General features: G+C 49.0%; 2 protein-coding genes across 5 annotated transcripts in view; one reads left to right on the plus strand and one right to left on the minus strand.

Annotated features, from left to right (window-relative positions):
- Positions 1-23,529, minus strand: part of adam22 (ADAM metallopeptidase domain 22) — a 48,229-nt gene that overhangs the window by 17,169 nt on the left and 7,531 nt on the right. For all 3 annotated transcript variants that reach the window (XM_049025204.1, XM_049025205.1, XM_049025206.1), the window contains exons 4-14: positions 16,251-16,317; positions 13,209-13,291; positions 10,536-10,599; positions 2,738-2,807; positions 2,307-2,371; positions 1,731-1,805; positions 1,526-1,597; positions 987-1,153; positions 747-831; positions 441-531; positions 258-309 (exon numbers count right to left, since the gene is read on the minus strand). In XM_049025204.1, coding sequence (XP_048881161.1) covers positions 258-309; positions 441-531; positions 747-831; positions 987-1,153; positions 1,526-1,597; positions 1,731-1,805; positions 2,307-2,371; positions 2,738-2,807; positions 10,536-10,599; positions 13,209-13,291; positions 16,251-16,317 — 891 coding nt within the window. The remainder of the gene's footprint in view (positions 1-257; positions 310-440; positions 532-746; positions 832-986; positions 1,154-1,525; positions 1,598-1,730; positions 1,806-2,306; positions 2,372-2,737; positions 2,808-10,535; positions 10,600-13,208; positions 13,292-16,250; positions 16,318-23,529) is intronic.
- Positions 3,653-6,341, plus strand: cldn12 (claudin 12). 2 transcript variants are annotated; one of them, XM_049025209.1, is made up of 2 exons: positions 3,653-3,777; positions 4,202-6,341. In XM_049025209.1, the coding sequence occupies exon 2, from the start codon at positions 4,259-4,261 to the stop codon at positions 5,288-5,290; it is 1,032 nt and encodes a 343-aa protein (XP_048881166.1). In that variant the 5' UTR covers positions 3,653-3,777; positions 4,202-4,258; the 3' UTR covers positions 5,291-6,341. The 2 variants fall into 2 exon arrangements, with proteins under 2 accessions (XP_048881166.1, XP_048881167.1); XM_049025210.1 differs by having other exon boundaries at positions 4,225-6,341.

Below are 23,529 nucleotides of genomic sequence, written 5' to 3' on the forward strand. Positions count from 1 at the left end.
TGTCACAGTTCTCTACAAAATGTCACATGAATACATTAAATATTTAAATGTCTTGATTGCAAGATGTCACAAATGTTAAGTTGAAAAGAAACCTAAAAGAAACTGCTTTAAAGGTGTATGTGTAAGTTGCAGTAGCAACCTGAACTTATATTTATGAAGAAAAGCTCATTTATAGCAGATGCACAGAACCTGCCAGAAAGTGCAGGCACGCCATCAGAGGAGCCAGTGAGGTGGCCATGTTTTTAGGGGCAACTTACCCAACATCGTCCATTATGCATCCAGACCACTTGTTATCACACTTGCACTCCCCTGAAAAGAGATGACATCACTGGTTACGTGGTCTGACTGGTCACATGACCTGGGTCTGAGGCGACACTCTTCTCCCAAACTGTAACCCCAAGCACCACGCACAGCACAAATGACAGCCATGGCTGACATACCGCTCATGATCCTTTTCTTGTCTGAAAAGATGCCAATGTTTTGTCCCAGAGACTGTGCCAGTGTGATTGCCATTTCATCTGCTTTCCCATACTAAAAGAAAACATACCGCATTCAAATTCATAAACCAAACATGGTTATTTTCAACAAACACATCTAAATGAACCGAGAAGTTATTTTGTACATGGAAAGTTTTTGGGAAGTTTACACGGTTTAGTATTTAATGACCTACATTTACCATAGGTCAGATACCACCCTGGTTAGTAACCTTAACAAATAAAAATATATATAAGAAGGAGGCGCGATACCTCGTTGACTCCTCCCCCTTTCGTCAGCGAACACACGCCTCCCAGGTAGGACGCTCCTCCCCGGCTGCTGTGGAAGCGGCTCCCTCTGGTGGACATAAGAGAAGGTACTGAGAAATACCAGCATCACCAGCACAAACCAGACCAAGAAAGACTATTACATTTTATCGCGAATTTCAAATTCTAGATGGTGTCTTTCTCGAGTAACAGGCCTCTCCGCAGCGGCTGGTTACCCCCACTTACGAGAACAGGTGCACCGAGTCGCACTTCTCCTTGATAAAGTCGCGCCGGTACTTCATGAATTCGCGCAAGGTGACCAACGGGTCGTCATTGATGTTGAAGCGGTTTTCGGCGGCCCAGGTCTCCATCGCCACTAGGACGATCCGCGTTTTCAGCTGCTCTTTGAATATCTGCAACCAAACCAGACAGTGTCTGCAAGTAGCCTCGCCTCCTAATAGCTACTTGAGAAGGAAATATTTAATAGGATTCCCCAAGTGAAACAGGGCAAAAAAGAAAAAGGCCAGCGGCAAAGCAGCGTGCCGGGGCTCCGCTGCTGTTTTTTTTATCACGCATGCGGAAGGAACCGGTGAAACTGCGGCTACCCGGTGAAGCGCCGCCGTGAGCTTTAAACCGTCTGCGACCTGCGCATATCTAAACCCAGAGGTAATTTAATAAATGACATCCCACATCCCTGAAGAAAATTAAATGTCAAGTGCCTTTCTGAGTCACAGATACAAGAAAAGATACATTAAAATGTATGAAACGATTAAAACGCAGCTTACTATATCAGCCATGTTCACGACCGACTTGGCGTAGTTATTTGTCTGTCCAACAGAAAGCCGATGTTTCTTATACTGTAAGAAATAACAAACATACAAATAAATACTTTTGGAATACTTTAAAATGATATAGAAGCCAGTGTCTAATCCCACTAAAAACGTTAAGAAGAAAGGGAATTATATATGTTTTAAGGAAATGTAATTTTACCATCAGGTGATCGTTGATAACCATAAGCTCTATATACTTTGTCTCATCTTCAACCCGGCGCGAAAGCCTCGATACCTAGCAGGAAGAAACACTTTAGCAATTCTCAGTAGGCCTACGGGAAAGATCTCAGCTACAGCTTGTGTGTTGGACCTGGCTGGAAACAAACCAAGAACCTTTACAATGTATCGGTTCTTCTGAGTACATTAATTCTATTAAAAGGCTGAATCGTTCATTGATTATTTGCGACAAATTGGGAAACACCTCGAATAAACTATTTTTCCAATCCTAAGTGGTCAAGTAAACTAAGATATATATGTCTTATTCATAATTTTATATTTAAGGATTGTGATCAGGGTAAGTGATTAGTAGACGGATTCATGGAATTATTACATTATATTCTCATTGAACGAACTGAGCGATGCACCGTTCATGAGCGGCTTAACTGCCAGCAGGGTCCGACTTTGCTGAGCCCTCAGTATGTGGATTCACCCAGTGTCTTAATTGTGGATTTTATCACTTTGTATTCGAGAAAGTTCAGGAGGGCAGCTGTGTAACCCCAGATGGCGGGGCGCTCACCTGTCTCTTTCTTCTCTTGAGCACCGTTCTGGGATCGGTGGATGCAGGCATCTCCGGGACAGCAACTGTAAATAACGGTACTGAGATGCGTCATCAACCAACTACGTTATGAAAAACATCAGGCTTGTGTGGGACTATTGCTATGGATTAAGGAGGGATCTTCCTCTCTTCCACATAGATATTTATAAGGTAGAACACGTATGGCTGTTTCATTTTAACGGTACATGTTGGAATTGTGTCACATGAATCCAGTTTTGCCTGTCTGTACCAATTTCACGGAACGCCTTTCAGCAGAACCCTGCTAATCTAAACAAACATCCCGACGCATTTTAAAACATGCACTTTAAACTATCGGCGAGGAGCAGGCAGCTTTCAAAGGAGCGGCTCCCTCCGGGTGCCTGTGCTGTAACCGCGGCACGGCATGTGCTCACCGGGAAGCTCGTCGTCCACCAGCGGCTCTGATCCCATCGACTTGTAAATCATATGAACATGCATGTCACCCTGTTAAAAAACGACATCAATTTTATTGTAGGATCGGCAAGCTGTAACATCTCCCGACATGCGCCGCCCCAGTCTGCTGTCATTATGCTGTGTACCCCATTGTCGCGTGAGTCCTTACCCTAACCTTTATACCTGTGTTGTGTACGATCCTAGCCTTATCCTCGCGTTTCTCTTTGCAATGTGTAATTCCTCACCATGCATGCAGCTTAGTTTGTAATGGGACTTCCCCACATTTCCCTGTTTCGTTAGTTTTGTATGTACAGTATGGTGTACAGTGCAGTGTCTTCTAAATAGTCTGCTGCACGTTACAACTTATATTCACACATATAACACATTGCGGCATGATACGGTAGGCTAAATTATAAGGATAAATTTATAATATTCTATTTATTTAAAGAGACTTAAGATACAGAATGTGAAATCAGTAAAAAGCAAAAAGAACAGCGTATGAGTAAAGAAAAATCGGGCTTCAATATTCATTTATTGATTTGTATGGTTATTAATTTATATATTTTGAACCAACCATCGACTGATTACCAACTGTGATTTTTTTTACCAAGTATGTTTCACTTCAAGGACGAACACATACTTTTACACAAAGGATTCATTAGTCATTTAAATCTACTAACTAGCAAAAGGGGGGGAAAGACGCAAAGCGATAGTTTACTCAACGAGAAAGGCTTCGGGAGACCTGCACCGAGAGACGCTTTACGCGTGTTCTGTCAATCACAGCCTTCCTGCGCATTCCATTGGCTATTTTGCTAAATTTGCCCCACTATGGTTAGCTCAGACTGTTATTGGTCAGATAACGCTAAATCCCGCCCACCGTCTATCACTCGACGTCATCCGCTGATGGCCTTAGGCCAAATAGGAAGGTATCTGCAATAAGAACTGAAAAAGGGACAAAAAACAACTTGGACGGTCTTATAATGCCCGCTGCTCGGCTTTAGACAACCCCACGGAAAGCCAGGTACGTGGCTCTATGTAGCTGTTAGTAGCTAATGTGGGAATTGGCCGAAAGACTGATCGCAACAGGTCGTGTTTGGTGCCATTTCGCTTTAGCCATGTAGCTAGCTGGCTGTCGGCCCGCAGGCGCTCGACACGGACTTTATCTTTAATGCTTTCCTCCCATTTTCTCTCTTTCTTTAGATGAGGGTTTTTCTGACATAGCAGTAGTGTGGGCGGATGGATTGCTTAACTACAGACATTCATCTTATATAAGTTAAATGTGGTGGTTTCAGTGTCTTAAAGAGCGGATTACAGTATTAATCCAGATGTACTGTTATTGTTATTATTATTATTATTATTAATAATAATAATAATAATAATAATAATAATAGTGGCCTCCTCAGGGAGACCAAGTCCCCCTAAAGTATGTCTTCTTGTCTCACCAGGAGTTCTCCTCTACTCTTCCCAGGACCCCTTAATTACACACAGCAGCAGCTGGGAAAATGTCGTGTCGTGACATCCACGCCACAAACTTGTTCGCCTTTCTCATTGCCCTGGTGTCAGTAACCGGCTTGATCGTGGCGACGCTGGTCCCACAGTGGCGGATCACCCATCTGATCACGTTCAACCGCAACGCCAGGAACGTGACCGTCTATGACGGGCTGTGGACTAAGTGCGTGAAGCAGCAGGGCAGCACAGGCTGCTATTTGTATGACACCGAGTGGTACAGCCGCGTGGACCAGCTGGACTTGCGTGTGCTGCAGTTCGCCCTCCCCTTCAGCCTCCTCTTCTCCAGCCTCTCGCTGCTGCTCTGCATGTGCGGCATGTGTAAGACCGCTTGCTGCTCCGCCAAGCCGGATCCGGCACCCTCCAACGGCGGGAACTGCCTGGTGAACAGCGCAGGGTGCCACCTGGTGGCCGGAATGCTGCTCTTCGTGGCCGGCGCCATTGCTATGGCGCCCTCGGTGTGGTTCCTCTTCTACACCGAGGTGCTGAACAAGCGCTACGACAGGCTCTTCGCCAACGACTTTGCGGCCTATGTGGCCATTGGCTGCTCGGGGGGGCTTCTCCTGGCTTCCCTGCTCTTCATGATGTGGTACTGCATGTGCAAGACCCTGCCATCCCCCTTCTGGCCTCCTCTGCCTGCCGTGTCCGGCAGCCTCTCTACCCAGCCCCTCGTCTCTAATGGATACCCATCTCCCGTGTATGCTCCACAGCCCTTCCCTCCCCAGGGCTACGCCCCGGTGCCGGTCACAGAGCCCCACATCTTTGCCCCTGTGCCGGTCACCGAGCCCCAGGTCTTTGCCGCGCCTCAGTCCTACGCACCATCCTTGGGCTACGCCCAGAGTGTGGCGCCTGCCCCGGCCACATACAGGCCTGCTCACTGCGGCTCCGAGGCAGGCTTCTCTCAGGCTTACACCACGCACAGCTACGCCCCCTCCCAGGCCTATGGCTACGGCAGCCAGCGATACTCCAGACGCTCACGCCTCTCCACCATCGAGATCGACATTCCAGTGCTGACGCAGGCCAGCTGAAGTGGGGGGGGGGGGGGGGTGCCGGACCCGCAGTGGCCATTTACAGAATGCTGCTCTGTTAGCCTTCCAGTAGCGTGAGAAGAAACTTAGCGCCCTGGTAATCGGTGCCACCAATCCAGCAGGGCTGGACAGTCTGAGCCACTAAAATTGGCAGCATTTGCTATCTTACATAATTTAGGTGCTTAGCGAATCTTTTTTTATAAATATTTTCAGTGGTCATTTATTGGGGTTAACTGCCTTTGGGGTGGGAAGCAATTCCATCCACCTATCCTGGGACTCGATCTTGCTGTCTAAATATCTTGCTGGATGCACCCAGCTGAGTATGTGGGACACCGTCTGGCTCTCCTTTGATCCCCCCCAGTCTCACAGTGAACTTGGCTTGGACCCTCTGTGCCTACAGCGGTGTGATGAAGGTCCTTGGGCTCTCTGGAATCCCTCGTTAAGATGTCCAGTGTGCATTCCAGTGATGACACACTGATATCACTCTAAATGGGCCAGTTTTCCTTCTCTTAATGACAGTATGTGTTACGATGTTATAAAAATCTCATTAAGGACACCATCTTTAAAATGGAACATATTTGACACTAGCTAGTGGACTACTGCACTTTCCTAAGCTCTGAACACTGACTACTTATTTTTTACTGACTACTCTAATACACATTTGTATATTATATACCAGTACTTTGTTACAAACGTAGACTATTCTGTAACATACTGTTTGCTTCTGTAGATTTACGGTATTTTTAAAAATGAAGCACCTCAGCTGTACTGAAAACCCTGTGAAGTGAGGTAATGTGCTCATGCCTGACTGTGCTTTAAGTCATAGTCTGTTTTCTGTGATAAGAGCTGCTCCGTGAAGCAACTTTCTTTGTGCATAACAGTCTGTTACTGCTGAATATGACACGGTGAATAGTTCTGTAAGTGCGATGCCCGGTCACAAGCTAAATTCAGGTTATTCGGTTTTGCCTTGAAAACTGGCAGCTTGTTTTACATGAATCATTAATGTTCAAAGGAATGTACGCCAGCTTCTAATAAACTTGCACTAACTTTAGCTTCTCCCTGATTCCACATCACAAACACCCAGCAGATACGGCCCTTCTGAGGTGCATCTGCTCTCCGGGGTGTTTGACGCACTTCTTTCTGCTGTTATTTTCGTTTGCCTTGGTATGAGTAATCTGGCCGTTCTGATGTCATTTCCTGCTTTCTTTAAAGCAGCCTTCAGCTATGTAGTCTTTAGGCAGGGGAACACACCTTTATGAGGAGCACTTTCAATAAACGTATTTCAGTGCGAGTGTACCTCATTTACGTACATAATGACACTATTTACTTACACTTAGAGTAATTAAGTCTAAAGTACAGCCATCCCCGGCTTGTTGACGGCCAGCCTGAGTCCCCAGCCGTGTACTAACTGCCCCAGCTGCGTCTGCCCGCCAATCCCGCCGTTTCCAGCTGCGTTTATTATTCAGCAGCTGTGCTAAGAGCAGCATTGCCACAGTGCCCGTGACCCAGAAGGGCGCGCTGCCAGACCACCGTGTCTTAGCGGGACCGTCGGCGTCCCCACAGCGGGCGAGTGCTGGAGCCCTCGTTTCAAAATGCTGCTCTCCCCGGCCGTCCGACACGGAGCGCCCCCGCCAGGTGTGTAACGCGCCGCGCCCCCACCAGGTGTGCCGAAACAGAGCTCAGATGTGGCGGATTTTGCCAGAGAGGCTCAGGGGAAGCGGCATCCATCTCGATTAGCACTAGCTAATTAAAAGCTGAACGCACTCCTGGAGAAACAGCATGTACAAGCCGGCCTGCCCTCTGCAGCACACGGGCAGGCGTGTAAATCGTATAAAGAGCGGCATCCTTGTGCTGCCCTGACGTTCGGGTCTGACTGCAAGGCACAGGTCCCGCAGATGGCAAGAGAACATCTCTCCTGCTTTACCCCTGGAGGAACCTGCTGATGCCCGGATCCCCGCAGCCGATCTGCTGAAGGGACCCAGGGCTCTCGCAGGGTTCCGCCCCACACCCCAGTGACTGCAGCATCTGATCGTGTCGGCGACCCCTGAACCGCGGTCATCTCTGCTGTGTGCGAATGCGGTTTTCACATCTGCTCGCATCTTCGCCCAGAAGCCACTTTCCTAATGAGTCTGTTTATGCCAGCTTCCTTATGGGAATGGAGTCCTGACAGAAGTTGGTGCACCAGCATCACACAGGATCACAGAATTAATGCCATTAACTTCCATTAATATTCTTCTGAAATAAGCTTAGATTTTTAATAAACTGCTTTACCTATTGAATACTGATAACAGTGTTTATTAAAATAAATACTCATGGTGAAGCAACTGACTCCCGGGTTGTCATCGTAAATGACTTCAGACCAAATGATCCAGGTCACAAGAGCAATAACAATAAAGCCAATATTGTCTCCAACTTACTGCCTCTGTTCTGCTAAATGTTTAACCCGGAAATTTTGCAAACAGTTTGCAGTTTGAATGAGTCACTTTAAAAGTGCTGGGAAGATAAGAAGTAAACAATGAAGTCAGGGTGCTGTATCACTCCCTGACCCTTTTATACACAATCTTTAAGATCCACAGTAGAAAAATATCTTCGTTGCTACTGGAGCTGGTGACTGGACAGAAATGTAATGATCACAGCCTGCCAACATACGAGGACCAAGCTGAACCTGAGTTCTTTGCCTGGAGGTCTCCAGCTTCACTGTGGCACAGGACGTGTGTGTGAGTGAGTGTGTGTGTGCGTACATCCACAGAGGATTAGCTGGCCACACAGATGGCTGCTCAGATGGCCCTTGTGGAGAGGTGCTGAGCAGAGAGGCCACCCTGGGAGAATGCCATCATGGCCGCCTCCGGCCCTAGTCCCCCAGCCCCAGGCCCTGCCCCCCTGTGGCCATCCGCAATGGAAACGAGTGATGGCGCCTTCGCTGTGCTGCATTGCCGGGGCGAAGTCCAAAGCCCAGTGACCCGGTCCAAGAGGCGTGACGGGGACAGGTGGGGGTGGCTTGCAGATCAGGTCATGTGACCAGACATATGGCGTTCTCCGCAATGGAAATTCTGTGGCAAATGAGCTGCTGCTTCTTCCCCAGGAGTGTGTGTGAGAGGGAGAGTGTTTGTTTGTCTGTCTTTGTCTTCTGTCTCTGAGCCTGTGTGTGTCTGTGTGTGTCAGTTCCTCTGTGTCTGTGTTTCTGCTCCTCTGTGTCTGTGTGTTTCAGTTCCTCTGTGTCTGTTTGTTTCAGTTCCTCTGTGTCTGTTTGTTTCAGTTCCTCGGTGTCTGTGTCTTTCAGTTCCTCGGTGTCTGTGTCTTTCAGTTCCTCGGCGTCTGTGTCTTTCAGTTCCTCTGTGTCTGTGTGTTTAATTTTTTATGTGTCTGTTTCTCTTGTGTGTTTCTGCTCCTCTGTGTCTGTGTGTTTCTGCTCCTCTGCGTCTGTTTCTCTTGTGTGTTTCTGCTCCTCTGTGTCTGTGTAATTCTGCTCCTCTGTGTCTGTGTTTCTGCTCCTCTGCGTCTGTGTGTTTCAGTTCCTCGGCGTCTGTGTCTTTCAGTTCCTCGGCGTCTGTGTCTTTCAGTTCCTCGGCGTCTGTGTCTTTCAGTTCCTCGGCGTCTGTGTCTTTCAGTTCCTCGGTGTTTGTATTTTGCCGTTTCTTTGTGTCTGTATCTGTCTCTGTGCTCCTGCTTATCAGTCTCTGTGTCTCTCCTCCTCGGTGTCTGTGTGTTTCTGTTCCTCTGTGTCTGTGGGCATGTGCTTTACTCTCTGGATGTCAGACTGAAACAGGGCTAATTTGCTCGCAGCTAATCTGAGATGGTCTCGGTTCAGCCAGAAGTCATGTGACCCGCTCGCCCATACATGCCACAGCACTGTCATGCTGACAGATGGCTGAACGCAGACTAACACGCTGGCGCAGTCCCTGTCACCTGCTGCCCTGTCCCCTGGTTGTCCCCAGTCACATGACAGACTGAAGGCTCCTGTTTAAATACATTGGTTATCACTCTATTTACTACAAGATAATTATATTATGAGGCTTCACTGGCCTGACCGTCTACAGATATTTAGATAAAGGAAGCATTACATTATACAGTAAATGTGTTCTCAGCAACTCAGGGTTTCACATCTCACCTTGAGGGTTCTGCGTTCCATTGCTGCCTATGTTCTGCACATGTGACATTTGGCGTATTTCCTCTGTCACCGGGAACCAAGCTGTACCCAAGGAGAACCCACAGTGACATGGTCCTGCTGACTAGCAGGCCTGTAAGTGTGACCAAACCAAGCTAGTTGTATCACCACCATTCGATCGGTTGAAATGCTGGGAAATAGCAGCGACCTCTGTTGATATGAATGGATTACCTGGTGGAGAAATGGCATCTAAATATAATAATCATTATCAGTAGTATTGTACTGTCAGTGGAGGGGTGTTTGTTATGTTCATGCTTTTCTTCCAATGTCTTTCATTTGATCACAAAAAAGTAGCATCACACATTGATGCATTTCCAATAACTTGGAACTTGAAAATCTCCAACCACCTACTTAAAACCAGTGGAAATTAGCACAAAGTAAAAAAAATGCATATAGTGAATGCTGATGTACGCCATGTGAACCGTAAAAAGCATCTCTTCGGTTTCACGTTACTATCACTCTCCATCGTCTTCACCGAGCCGACCCTTCTGCAGTGGAATTCTGCTTAGCGCCCTGTGTGTCTGAAACACTCACACGCTTACATATATATTCTTCAGCCTCTGAAAGGGGCGTAGCAGCCGCCATCCCTGTACCAGTCACACCGCACGTGTTTATGGCCAGGGGATGCCCCCCCCCCACATTATCTAACTGACTCAGTCCATAATATGAGTCATTCTACGTACTTCAAGACCAAACCGTCATGGGAACATAAGCTGAAGTTTTGCAGAAAATATAACATTACTCCCGTCAAACTAGCGTTACATAAGTGACAGGAGGCAGTGGGGCCGCTCTGTCCCTCTGATCGCTGACAGTGTTCCTGCCTCTTACGCTCTCGTCACATGTAACTCGACACTGTCGGAAGTGGCCATCGATCGAGACCCCAGTGTATGCTCGATCGCCTTAAAAATAGTCCTGCGTGATTTCTGGGGTCATTAGCAGGACCCTCCAACAGAAATCTGAGACCCCCCCCCCGCAGAACAGACTTCCCTGACCTCATTCACTCTTCCACTCACAGCTGCAAGCAGCACAGAAATCCCAGGCTTCCAAGAGAGATCGGGATCAGGAAAAGGCTGGACTTACAGCACTGTCATCTGCTCCTCCCGGCTCGATCATGTAGGTGTGGTTTCCGTCGAAAAACAGCCCACTGTCGATAAGAAGAGAAAGAAAGACTGTAAGGGATAATAAGGGATAATCAATCCGGAGTCAAGATGTCCGGGACACACAGATTTTCTTGTTCTGTGACAAAGGTTCAGATCCTGTGGGCTGTGATTCTCCCACCACATCTAAGGAGTATAAAGGAGCCCAATGACACAATGGGCTGCTGCATTTCTCAAGCTGTTTGTGGGAAGCATGCTTGGGGTATCTGGTGAAGTTATTCCGTATCAGAAGTTCCTATTAGCGATGGACGTAGTCTGAGCGAGGGAGCCCTGATGACCTTGTGATGGGCATCTCAGGTACCACAACCTATGAAAGTGGAGTCGCTGGCCGTCCGTAAATGGATTACCCTGTAATCTGTGGATCTCTGGAGCATCGTTTTGGGGCACGACGTGATCTAAATAATCTGCTAAAATGGTGCAAGGTGGGTAATAGCTAATGCTGAGCCCCATCCGGGCCGGCTGCCTCAGAGGGACCACTGGGGAAGTTGTGCTGGGCCGCGGTGAGCATATTGGGTGTAGCAGAGAGCCTAAGCGGGAGGGATTATACTTCATGGGAGCCCAGCTGAAGTAATTTTGTCTCAGGCCTGGGAATTATGCATGGCCTTGCCCACAGCTCTGTGCCAGCGAATGAGAAGCCTGATGCTGGTATACATTGAGAGGCTGGATATACAGGCACAGCAGAGTGTGGCGGCTTTAAATAACAGAGCTCAATAATATAAATGGAAAACCACCCTGAACTGAAATTACTATCATATTTAGGGTTGATTAACACAACGGGCGATTAAAAGGGGATGTGTTAAAGTAGTAATTACACAGTCACATGATTATGAAACATTTCACGCTCTTCTGATAACCAACAAACAGGGTGTGTCTTAGCGCTCAAGACACCCTGCCCTCTTTTCAGTTGCAGCCAGCTGAACAAAGCGGTGAAATAGCGCCCCTCACAGGCAGCCAAGGTGAAGAGCGGGCACCAGGCCTCAGAGAGAGCCATGAGCTCACACACGCTCTGCGGCCTCAACAGGAGACACCGTGTGTCCAATTACAAAGAAAAATAGTTCAGTCTGGGATCATTTCAATCCATGGATTATTTCACAGTGTTCGGTAAATAGGTCTGTTCCCTTCCCTGGCACACGCTGTACATTGAAAAAGCTCATTGTTTTATTTTACCAGTGAAAATATTTCAAATGTACGAGTCAGACAGATAGATGAAATTGAATCCTGTAAAGTTACGCCAGATGCTTTTTTCTTCTCCACATCACGTTTTCAAAGTTCCCTTCATCATCTGAAGAGAGTCTCTGCTGCAGGTCAGCTGTGCTGTGCTGTCGGTTTGAAGCACAGCTTGGGTCCTGTGTGAAGTAGGCCTCTCCTGCACCCGAAAAGCGTCCCGGAGAGGCACCACAGCCGCCGAGCTGCTCCTCTTCCTGACAGAAGGTCGACCACATGGCCGTTTCTGTATGATCACCACCCAAAGCCCAGAGATACTTCCGTTAATGTGCTCTGCGGGTGACCTAAACAAGACGGCTCGAATTTTTATCCATCCTAATTGCGTTGCCAAAAAAACACCAACAACACAGCACTATTTAAAAGCCCAATCCAAGATTATCCCGTCAGACAGCACCGAAACCGAGGAAACAATCAAAACAAGGGTGATGTAAGGGAAGCTGACAATCATGCTCTCTCTTAGGAACAATTCTTCACCTCACTGGCTTCACTCGCTTTGTGCATTTTCAAGAACTAAAAATACTGAAGTGAAGGCCTGAAATCTCCCAGAAATCTGTGCGGCAGGATAAGGCGTGGAGGGAAGCGGGCACGGGCTATGTGTGTGTGTGTGTGTGTGTGTGTGTGTGCGCAAGCGAGAGCTGGGGGGTGGTGTTAGTGCAAAAACTCATTGGACATGAAAAAGAGGGACCCTCCAGTGAGACTAATTCCATTCCTGGCACCTAGCAGAGCTTGAGAGATGTCCCACGCCGGGGCAGCAGACAAAGGAATCGTTTCTGAGCACCGGGCATTGTTCCCACAGAAATGGGGGGGGGGGGGTGAGGGGATGGAGGAACCAAGCATTAAATAACGAAGCCTTAATACACTCACAGACCCTCTCCAACCACAACGGGGTGTATTTCAAACCATTGTCCGTGGGCCTGCATATGAGAGTCTGATGGAGTTTGATGGAAAAGGCTAAATGAACGAGGAAGGAAAGGGGCCTTCAGACATGCAAAGGCCTGGCACAGAATATTCTGGAATTCTGGCTATACTCAGACAGCAGGTGAAGGTTGAATTGTGCGTTATTCACCAGAGAGTCAAGAGGAGACAGAAGAGCACAGCACGGAATACAATGCTAAATATCAACAGAGAAAACAGCATACAGTAATTACATTGAGAACAGCATACAGTAATTACATTGCAGTAATTGCTAAACAGGATAATTGCCACTTAAGTCCATTACTACTGCATAGCAGAAATGCTTGCGGAAAACGACATGGAGCGGCACTGGACTCCAGCACATTCCTGCGCGTTTCTGTTTAGATAATTAGCCATTTGTTGCCGCAGATCCACTCCTCTGTGTTTACGGGTCCCTGGGGGGAACGGCAATGCTTACTGCAGTCCATGGCAGGTGGAGAGCGCCACATAGGATGCCGGGATCCCTCGAACTTTGCCCTGGTAATAGCAGTGCTCGCCGCCCTACAGGAGCAAACAGGTATTACATATTAGCGCAGAGAGCTGCTTCCCAGAAATAGCCAATAAAAAAGGTGCAATGAGGATGATCTGTCTCTCTCATACACACTCATGCACACACTGCTTATTTCACTTGTGATGGTGTTATTTCATAGCTCAACGCTGTATTCTTGCATTTTCAACCTCACAACACTGGAGCAAACCAGAAAAAGTGATACATGGTGAAACTGGCATTAGCTTCTTAGCATTAACTTCCCTGATGATCAGGAAAATTAGTATTACATCCCCACATCACCCAAGGCCACAGTCAAGCCTTTTAAAGTTCTCTCTTAATTGTAACAGATCAGATTAGTCAAAGATACAGAAGCAAGAACTTGCTGGATGTTCCTCGGTCATGGATTACAGCCAAACCCCACCCGACTCCAGATGCCAGCCTCAAATCCCATTACGTCCCTCTCTCTCACAGACACCCGCAGTTAAGTTTGCTTTTTTTCTTTCGGGACAGCCGTCCCAGTGGAGCCCATCGCCGTAAACTCCGACCAGGAAAGGCCCGGCGTCCGGTGGTCCTGCTGGCTGCCCCACACCATGGTTTGTGAGGCCCGCACAATTAGTGGGGCCCCTCCCTGCAGACTCCTCCATTACAGCCTCCTTGGGGCCTGACAGCTTTTAAGTCCGAGTGCGCCTTCCGATGGACGTGGCTGCTTTTAGCGCAGATCGATCTCAGCCCCCACGCCGGACGTATTACCGCCAGCCAGCGAGCCAGTGTACGCCTCAGCCAGGTAAGCAGGACGGCTTCCGCAGCGCTTCCCTGCAGAGTTTCCCATCAGCACCGCGGGACGGCGCGAGGCTGCATTTTCCTGGCTGCGAGACGGGCTTCCGCGTACCAGTGAGGTCATCAAAGAGGTCCTAACTCTCTGCCTGTTTCCCAAGCCTGCTGGATGGCATTTGGGGGCCTGACCTGGCGAGGTAAGGCATTAAATGCATCCACATCTGTGGCGTTTACCCTCATTTGTGCCTACCTCAGTGTCTCACTACTATCTGACCAGCAGTCCCGGCAAAAGCACGGCCTCCTGCCTGACTGGGATGTAGATCCTGCAGCCTTGGGCCTCATCGGGGGAGGGGCACCACGTGTGCTCCCTGAAAGCGGCAGGCATGCTGGGAAGGACAGATAGTGATCTGGCAAGAGGACTATTTTTAAACGGTGCCCTGCTCCACAATCGAGTGCTGTTCCTGAAACTACCGCTCTAATTCTAGTACCGCGAGAGGGATACCCGCGGTTGCACCTCTCCCCTCTGTGCGCTCTGTTCCGGTTGAAGACATTTTCATAAAACAACTTACGAGGGCCCAAACCGGCCATCACGGAGACGATGCGGGCCAGGAGACCAGCACAAAACAATCGTTTCATTCACAAAAAAGTGGCTCATTCCTTTCCGTTCAAATGAATGCTTGGCATCCAACGAAAGGTTCTTTCAATATTTGATGTTCAAAAAAATTTGTTTAACTGGCCCAGATCGAGGAAATTAGCAAGGGGGTGACCAGCACTGTCAGCGTGGGCCGTGAAAACCAGACTGGCATAAACAAGTAGGCCGACATGACCTTGCTGAGCAGGGGTGGGGAGGTGGGGGGCACTCTGAGAGGCCCCGTATAGAGGGGTCCCTGGTTCACGGGGTGTGGGGGGGATTCAACATCTCGCCAACCATCGCTACCTGCTCAACGGTTGGCAGAGCAGGGTCCACAAGGGAACATACCTACCCTGAGGCTCGACAAATGCTGACCAAATGATTACAAATTTACGCAACGCAGATGCATTCTGGGTAGGTCTTTCTTCAGCTCTTCTCCCTGACCCTGCTCCCCTCACAGTTACAAGCCCAGTTCCTTGACCAGTAAACCGCTTTGGGACCTGCTCTGCCGAAAGGTTTAGTACCATCCAAAATATAATCATGCTTTAAAAAAGTCATGAAATTTTTAGCATGAAAAAAAAGACACAATTATTGAGGGCAGCATAGCCTGTGAAGATGGAGGTGGAATTACTCATAATGAATAAATATTAGTTGAGGCAGACTACAAGGCTAACGGTAGCACCATGCTAACCATTAAAAATCTGAAACAATCGTGAATAAGATTAGATATTAAACACGGTGGGGCTATTCCTCTGACCTGAAGATGTCCTTTTGAGGACCTCAGGGAGAGGAGGACCATGGTATTTTCAGTGCCCCCTCCCCCCCAGGTGTGCAATTCAGATGGTTTAAGGAGGACTTTCAGTGACCCACGACCCACAACAAGCAGATCTTTGTAAGCAGAGTCAGGAGACATGAGATGTAATGAGGGTAGCAAACTACTGGCTTGTAGGATTATCCTCGGATAGAGCGGGGATGTCTGGACCTGGGAGCTGTGATCTGTGAGTCTATTCCAAAACAGGCCCCCTATGATTTTAATATGCTTAACTTGGAGGTTTTACTGTAAAGCCGTTAATTAAATATCACAGGGGTAGGGTTAGGCTGCTGGAAGGGTTTATAACACAAAAACTGGAAATACAGTCAAGTCCCTTTACATTGGCGGCTCACGAAATTGGGAATGTTTTTGGGTTAATTTGTGCGAGGTGCTGAGCATTAATACTGCCCCCAAGCAGTAATACTGGGCCCTGAGAATCAAATCTGTCCCTGAGCATTAATGCTGGGCCATGAGCATTAATACTAGACCCTGAGCATTAATACTACCCCTGGGCGTTAATACTGCCCCTACCACTTGAAAGTACATTTGACTGACTTTACTATGAGTTCCAAACTACTTTCACACTTGCCAGTTAGGGCGTTCTAAATAAAAAACTTATTTAGGGCAAACATGTCAGTTATATATAAAAAAAAAAAATCAATATATGAAACATTTTGTGTCTTTTCTCACATAAGAGGCTGAAAACCCCAAATAAGCTCCATCCCACGAAGGAAGGGGCCTCCCCGACACTCACCTGGGTGAGGGTGGACCTCCCGTCCCACGTGATGTGCCTCTCCACGTACTTTGAGGATAGAAGGTCACTGAAAGAGAGAAGAGGGAGGTCAGGGAACGAAGCAGAACCGCCAGCCGGCGCCCATCTGCTCAAATGCGTCACTCACTCGCTCAGCCACGCACACAGAACATGATGATCGCCCCCTATGGGTGGTGTCAGGTCCTGCTCACTTCACTGTCCCCCGATGTGTCTGTACGGTTACCAATGAGCGAGTACACCACGATCTGACCAGGTGAAGAAGAGTCCGTGGAGTGAATCTGCTGTCGCTCTGCGTCTAAATGCCATTCTTTCACAGTGCTATAAAATCTACATAAAGCCTAACAGAGCAGCAGAAATGATGACGCCTAGCAGATGGGTCCAGCCCTGATGCTCTGCAGATGGGTCCAGCCCTGATGCTCTGCAGATGGGTCCAGCCCTGATGCTCTGCAGGTACCCCAAGGTTCATTCAGCCCCTCGTCCATAGCACTACCAAGTCACTGCAGCAGTTCAGCTCTATTTGGCCACTTAACAGCTCCACTGAATCTCAGGTACCACACCTACATTTACAATAGCAGTGCCCCAACCATGGAACCTCCTGCTGTTTCATATCATCATCCACTCTATATCTGACCACATGTCAATCATCCAGGTCCACATCAAGCCGGCGATGGTGGGACAGCGCGAGCTCATGGGAGTTTTACTTACATGAAAATGATTGTAGAGTGATATGAGTGATAACCAATCAGATTGTAGAGGAGATGGGTCCAAACAACCAGAGGAGACAGGACCAACCAATCAAATATCTGCCTCGTCTACAATCTGTTTTGTTATCTTTCTGAACCAACCATTTTTCAATCTGCCCTCAGAACATTTTTTGTGTAAGTAAAACTCCCACAAGCTCACTGAGTCGATGTCCAGGATGTGCTTTCCAAGGTCCCCGACAGAAACCCCATCCTGTGTCTTTTGCTTATGATCTCAAAACTGTGTGCTTCAGTTTTCTCTCTCTGTTAAAGAAAAATAAATTATTAATTTCATGGCTCTCTTCTGGGCCTTAGAAAAACCAGACGTTTGCTTTCTGATGCCTTCCCTCAGTATCGGACAGCGAAGCCTCTGTGGAGGGATTGTGGGGCGGCAGGACAGCCTCTCCCAGATGGCCATGTACACGGATGCGGAAAACTGATCCGCATAGAAAAGGCCTGATTGGATAAAATAGGCAGTCAGAGCAGAGTCTGTCTCTAACAGTGACTCAGAGCCAGTGACTCAGAACCAACACTTCCACCATTAAACCACAAATACTCAGTAAAAACCAGCCATCTGAACACATTGGTGTTCTGTCAGCGAATTAAGACGACCGTCCACCCTAATTTTATTATGGGGTCTTTTTAGCGAAGGCATCACCTGGAATGTGGACCAGCATCTCATCCATCATAAAACTCTGTCCCTTACAGCTCTCCCACCCCCCACCCTGGGTGATCAATCATCCCAGCGAAATCCATAAACAAGCCGGATCTCATTTCCGAAACAGGAAGCAGCGAAGACGCCTCGTAAGGGCGTCCAGAGACGCGCCAGCGTGATGCAAAAAGGTGGAAGAGATTAGGGCAAGAGTCAAAAATGTAGCAGGGCAGAGCTCACTGTCCCTACAGGCTAGGGCTTGCACTGGCCCTGCAAGCCCCTCTGGGAGGGGGGACATCTGACCTCTCCCCCCCGCCTGTGGATTAGAGCCCCCGCCCCAGACGAGAAGCTGGCTTAGCACTAAGCTGGCCGCTCGTTCCTCCCACAGCACGGTGGGTCCCCGTGGGTCCCCATGCAGCCCCTGAGCTCCGTCCTCATCTCCAGAGTTCGGTGGCCTGTCGCTGCTGCATCCAGGCGAGATTCAGGGGGACGTTCGTCACTGGCGTGTTCTCAGCCTCATTCTGCCCCCGCTGCGCCTCGTGCGCATCACATTCATCCGGCATTAATGTTCCATAAATGGGTTACACTCAGATTAGCTTTACCCACTACAGTGTTTAATGTCTTAAACTGTATTGAACTGGCTGTTCATCCAGTTTGCTGGAACAGGGATATCGAATGCATTGCTCCAGTCACACAGTCCTGCGTGCAAAGCCTGTGATGACAGTGGCATGACCACACCTTCCTGTGGATGTCAGGTCCACCAACTGTGCTGAGCCTCATTAGCATACAGGTGGATCAATACCACGAAGGAGCCTGTCGTCTGCCGTGTGAGGTCCGACAGCCCAGACGGGGTGGGTCTAACCCCACAGGGCAGTGTCGCGTCCAAGTCCACAGATTTTCATCTGGACCAAGCATATTTCCCGTAAACACGCCCGGCTGAGCCGTTTCTATGCCTTTAGCTGTCACTAACTTCGACTTTAAGTATAAACTTAATTAACAGCACTGGTCCCCAGTGAAGCCCCTTAAAACTGCGACTCCGCTGCAATCAGGGGGGCGTTACCGCCTTACAGACTCCACCCTGAGGCCACATATCGGTTTCACTCTGGCTCACTGACGGTTCGGTTCCCTGAAGTCCTGCTGCTTTCTCAATGGACTGATGAAGAGACACGCGCCTATTTGCATATCCGCACCAGCGTCCACCAATCACACCGCGGATTACTGGCAGTTCCCAACAGGTCAGGCTGCGTGAAATATACGGAGACCGCTGGCAGGAAATGGAGGAGCTCTGAGCAGTGGTGCATGCTGATAACTGATTTTTGCTTTTAATTGCTTTGGGATTTGAATAATTTATCGAGCAGACAAAGGCCATTGCTCATGCACTCCGCTGTTATGGACTCCATTTGCATGGGGGCCTGTCGCCCGGTAATGCACCTCACTAAGCCAATGCCCAGGGAGACGAATAAGAGCCAGTCGGTGCATTAACATTTATTACTGACATGAAAGGGATTCGTTCTGTGGAAGGGTGCTTACATTCGCCAGCGCCCCCTGCTGCCCCGAACTGGCTCCGCATGGGCGCCGGGGCAGAGAGCATGCTGTGTGTGGGATCAGGTGCAGCACGGCTCTGGGGAGTGTGATGGAGCTCGACCCCCCGCCCATGAGAAAGCTCCTGTAAGTGTGAGTTACACTCGTGTGGGCTGGAGGCTCTGGTACCACACTCACTGCTGCGTGCACCGTGTGGAGCGGACTAGACTGGAGTCGAGCTGCACCCTTTCAGAACACAAACTTACACAAATATGCATAGAGATAAACTGATGCTCACTGATATACAGATACTGCTGATACTCACAGAGATACTCAGAGATACACACAAAGTGATGCTCACAGATATAGCAATACTCACAGATGTACCAATACTGATACTCACAGGTACACAGTTATTTGTTTAGCAGATGCTTTCATCCAGAGCGATGTCTTTTCAGAAAGTCGAATCAGACAGACAGTCCCTCGAGCGATTGGGGTTAGGGTCTGTGCTCAAAGGCCCAACAGTGAAATCACTCTGGCAATACTGGGATCTGAACTGATGACCTTTTGATCACAAGCACAATGTCCCAACCCACTAAGCCACACACCCCCACACACACCCGAGCTACTCTGAGACACACAAACAGATACAGACACACAGATACACACAGAGATACACAAAGTCACAGTCCCCCAAACTCACAAACCTGCACTGGAAACCCCTCCAGTGACACACACACACACACACCTGGGTTAGACCCAGCCTTGCTGAATCAGCAGCGGCTGAATCTCTTACTGGCCTTATTCACAGGGAACAACACAACTTGTTCCTTCATTAATCATGGCCCCCTCCCCCCATGACTCTGTGGATGCTTCTCCGCTCCCCTGGCCCATTTGGGACCACATCCCCAGCCCCCTTCTCGTACACCCCTCCCTCCCCCACCTTGGCTGGCTCATGCCTCTTTGCATGGGCTTCGGCACCAGCCGCCGCGGCTGTCACATGACCGTTCACTGCTCGGATGCAGAACCGCTTACATTCGGCTCAATGCCCGCTAACAGACTCTGGGACAGCCCCCTGCCCCCCCACGGCATTAATGGGAAGAGCTCAGCCGTATCTGCTGGATTCTGTGGCCTGGCACTCACAGTCTGACGCCCAGGCCAGAGCAGAAGGTAGCTGCAGAACGTCAGCACGAATGCAGGCCAAGAAAATAAATCTTAAAAGAGCCTCCCCCCACACAAAACACATTTCGCTCGGTGGAAAATACCCTTTGCCTTTAAAGTCAGTTACATAACAAAAATTCTTTTCAATATTCGGCCTGCCCTATTAAGCAAAATGGCGACAGAGTGCGGTTATCCCCACGACACCCCAGTCCTGGGTGGCTTCCCCATGACCCCCTGCCAGCACCCCCTACACACAGACGCTTCCTGTTGTTTTCCGGTTGTCATGTTTCTTTTTTCAGCAAGCACCGCAGACTCACAGACCCCCCCGCCCCCAACACACAGCAAGTACCACTTCGAAAGTAGCTGCTTGCACATCACTCTGAAAGTACGGAGTCTGGTAAACAGGAGGGGGGGGGGAGAAATTAAGATGGCATCGGGGGTAAATAAAGGCTCTCCATTTGCCCCTTACCTCCCCCCCGGGCTCACTCAGCACTGACCCCGAAACACTGACCAGCCACATACACCAACGCTCAAGGCACAGCCTCCGATGTCTGCTGTCGCTATGGGCAACAGAGCCCAAAAGCACGCAGAACAATGACCCAGTGAACGCGACTGGCGACGGGATCTGAAAACCAAAAAGCTGGAGGCTGAGAACGAGCCAGACTGGACCCTGCTCTCTGTGGGACAGAACCGGGAGTCAAATTCAGGCACAGGACAAATATGCATGTTCCTTTGCGTTACGGGTAAAAAGAAAAATTATTTGTTAGAAAACTACAGCCTGATGTTTCTGATTCTGCTGGAAATTCCAAAGCTTCTGGCTCTTTGGCTGGGTTCTGGATTTCTAAATGTGGGGGACCCAATGATTTGGCACAAACACATACAGGAGACGCCCATTTTTACCCAGGGTGCCTGCCCCACCTACTGGGCTTTCATCCATTACCAAACAGGTTTTGGAGCGGATTGGGGTCCGTTTCGAGGGGCCCTGCATGACTGTGAAGGCAGCGTCAGTGAGAGCAGGTGCTGGCAGGCCGCATTCACACCTCCTAACGCCTCTTCCGGAGTAAGTGCCCCACCCCCTTCCACAAACCACAAATAAACCAGGATGGGCTGTTCCCGATGAATGCTGGGGGCTGGCTGTTGCTCACTGACGCTCCCTCATTGCTTCTGGGACATTGCTGGGGGGGGCAGCTCACTCAAGCAACTTCCTGGGAAATTTCAAATTTTGTCATTTTCGAAGGTCTTTCTGCTTACGGGCACCTAGGGGCACCAAGACTCTGATGAAAATAATACAGAAAAGAACTCAGCAGAGAACCCCCCCCTCCAGAAGCCAGGCTCTGAAGCTATCTGGCTATCTGGTGACGGGTAGGTTGTCAAACAAAATGTGCCCTAAAGATGTCTGGGGGACAGGCTCCCGGCAGGAAAGCACACAAGCACAGGGATGGATAAAACACGACCCGACCGGCCCTCTCTCCTCTCTCTCAGTCTTGCCTTCCTTCTCTCACTCTCATTTATTGGAAGTATAGACACAGACTCACATGCACACACACGCTCAACCGCGGGCTAATGAGGGAGTGGCAGAGAGGGGGAAAGCCTTCATCACAGATGGGGGATGGGGAGGTTAGGAGAGATTGTAATTTCAACACACCAGGGACTTCTGGGATCAAGGGGCTCAGGTGCAGGTTGCCCCTCCCTTCTACCTCCCCCAGATGTCCCGTCGCTTTCTGCCCCCATCCTCAGAAGCGTTCTCATTCTGCTCCTTCCACGGTGACGTTCACCCCTCTTGCACACAAATACCCCCCCTCACCCATAGCTCACCCACTCAAGGGTGCAGAAAGGATGCTCACCAGCATGCACTCATTATCTCAGCCATAAAGCAGGTCTCCTCCCCCCCTGTAAATTATACATGAGGTGAGTTTGCTACCCTGCGACAATTGCATGTTTGTACCACCTGCCAGACGGCATGTAAATCGGCACAGAAGGCAAAGAACCCGGAGCAGGAAAGGACCATTCAAGGCACCGGCTTTGAGATACTGCCTGGTCATTACGAATGGATATCCTCTACTGCCACTCTACTCTACTGCTATCCTCTACTCAGTGCCACCGGTGCTTTCTCTCGGGGCTGGAAGGTGTGAGAAGAGGAAGACTGAGACCACACTGAGCCCTCGTCAAGCTTCTGATTGGTGCATAGTACTAAGAGCAGGATACCTGCTGGTGACCCTCAAGGTCACCAGCTGCCTGGCAGAGGAACCATGCTGGAAGCATACTGGAATCACACTGGAAACCCATTGGAAATGCGCATGAAATGCACTACAATCACACTGACAGACAAGGCTCTGGAAACACACTGGAATCACGCTGAAAACAATGGAAACACAAACAGAACACACTGGAAGCACACTGGAAGCACCACTGGAAACATATGTGAAATGCACTGGAAACACAATGGAGACTATCAAAATCGAAAACGCATTGGAATCATAGTGTAAACACACTGGAAATACACTGGAATTATACTGGAAGCACCCTGGAAGCATACTGACCCGCCACAATATCTGTCCCCGTTTTCCTTGCTTTTGACCCCAGAGGAATTAGGCCAATCAAGCCTCAAGGGCTGAACCTGAACGGAACCTGGGTACTGAACAGAACCAGGTGCCGAAACAGACTGGTACTGTTTCAGTGATTTCAAATGAGCCAATAGGATCCCACAATTTGCTGCCCTTCCCCCATGATACAACACCTCCCCCATTCCCCCACCCCCACCTTCTGCCAAGCTGAATGCTGTATTTTGATGGATGCATCCTGCACATACACATATATTACAATGTATTACAGTCCCTCAGCTCCCGAGCATGTTTACAACAGGACCCCCTTCATGCCCCCACCACCAAAGGGGCCACGTTCTTCCTGTATCACATTTCACACGTTTAACACACACGTACATGTATATACAAATCCATGCAGATCACTGGAGACCTATGATGCTGTTTCTGAAAAACCTTCCACGAAACTCGTCATTAGACCCCATCAGGTTTTGCAACAGAGATACATTTAAAAATGAGCAGCTGATTAAGAAAATAACAACTTGGAACACTGAATTTACACACAAACTGCAATCTGCAACACCAGACAGTCGCTCGGTTATGACAGGAGAGGAACAAACCCCGTTATTTCGGCCAGCTGTCCACGC

This window comes from Brienomyrus brachyistius, chromosome 9, assembly GCF_023856365.1.
Source record: "Brienomyrus brachyistius isolate T26 chromosome 9, BBRACH_0.4, whole genome shotgun sequence".
Taxonomy (NCBI): domain Eukaryota; kingdom Metazoa; phylum Chordata; class Actinopteri; order Osteoglossiformes; family Mormyridae; genus Brienomyrus; species Brienomyrus brachyistius.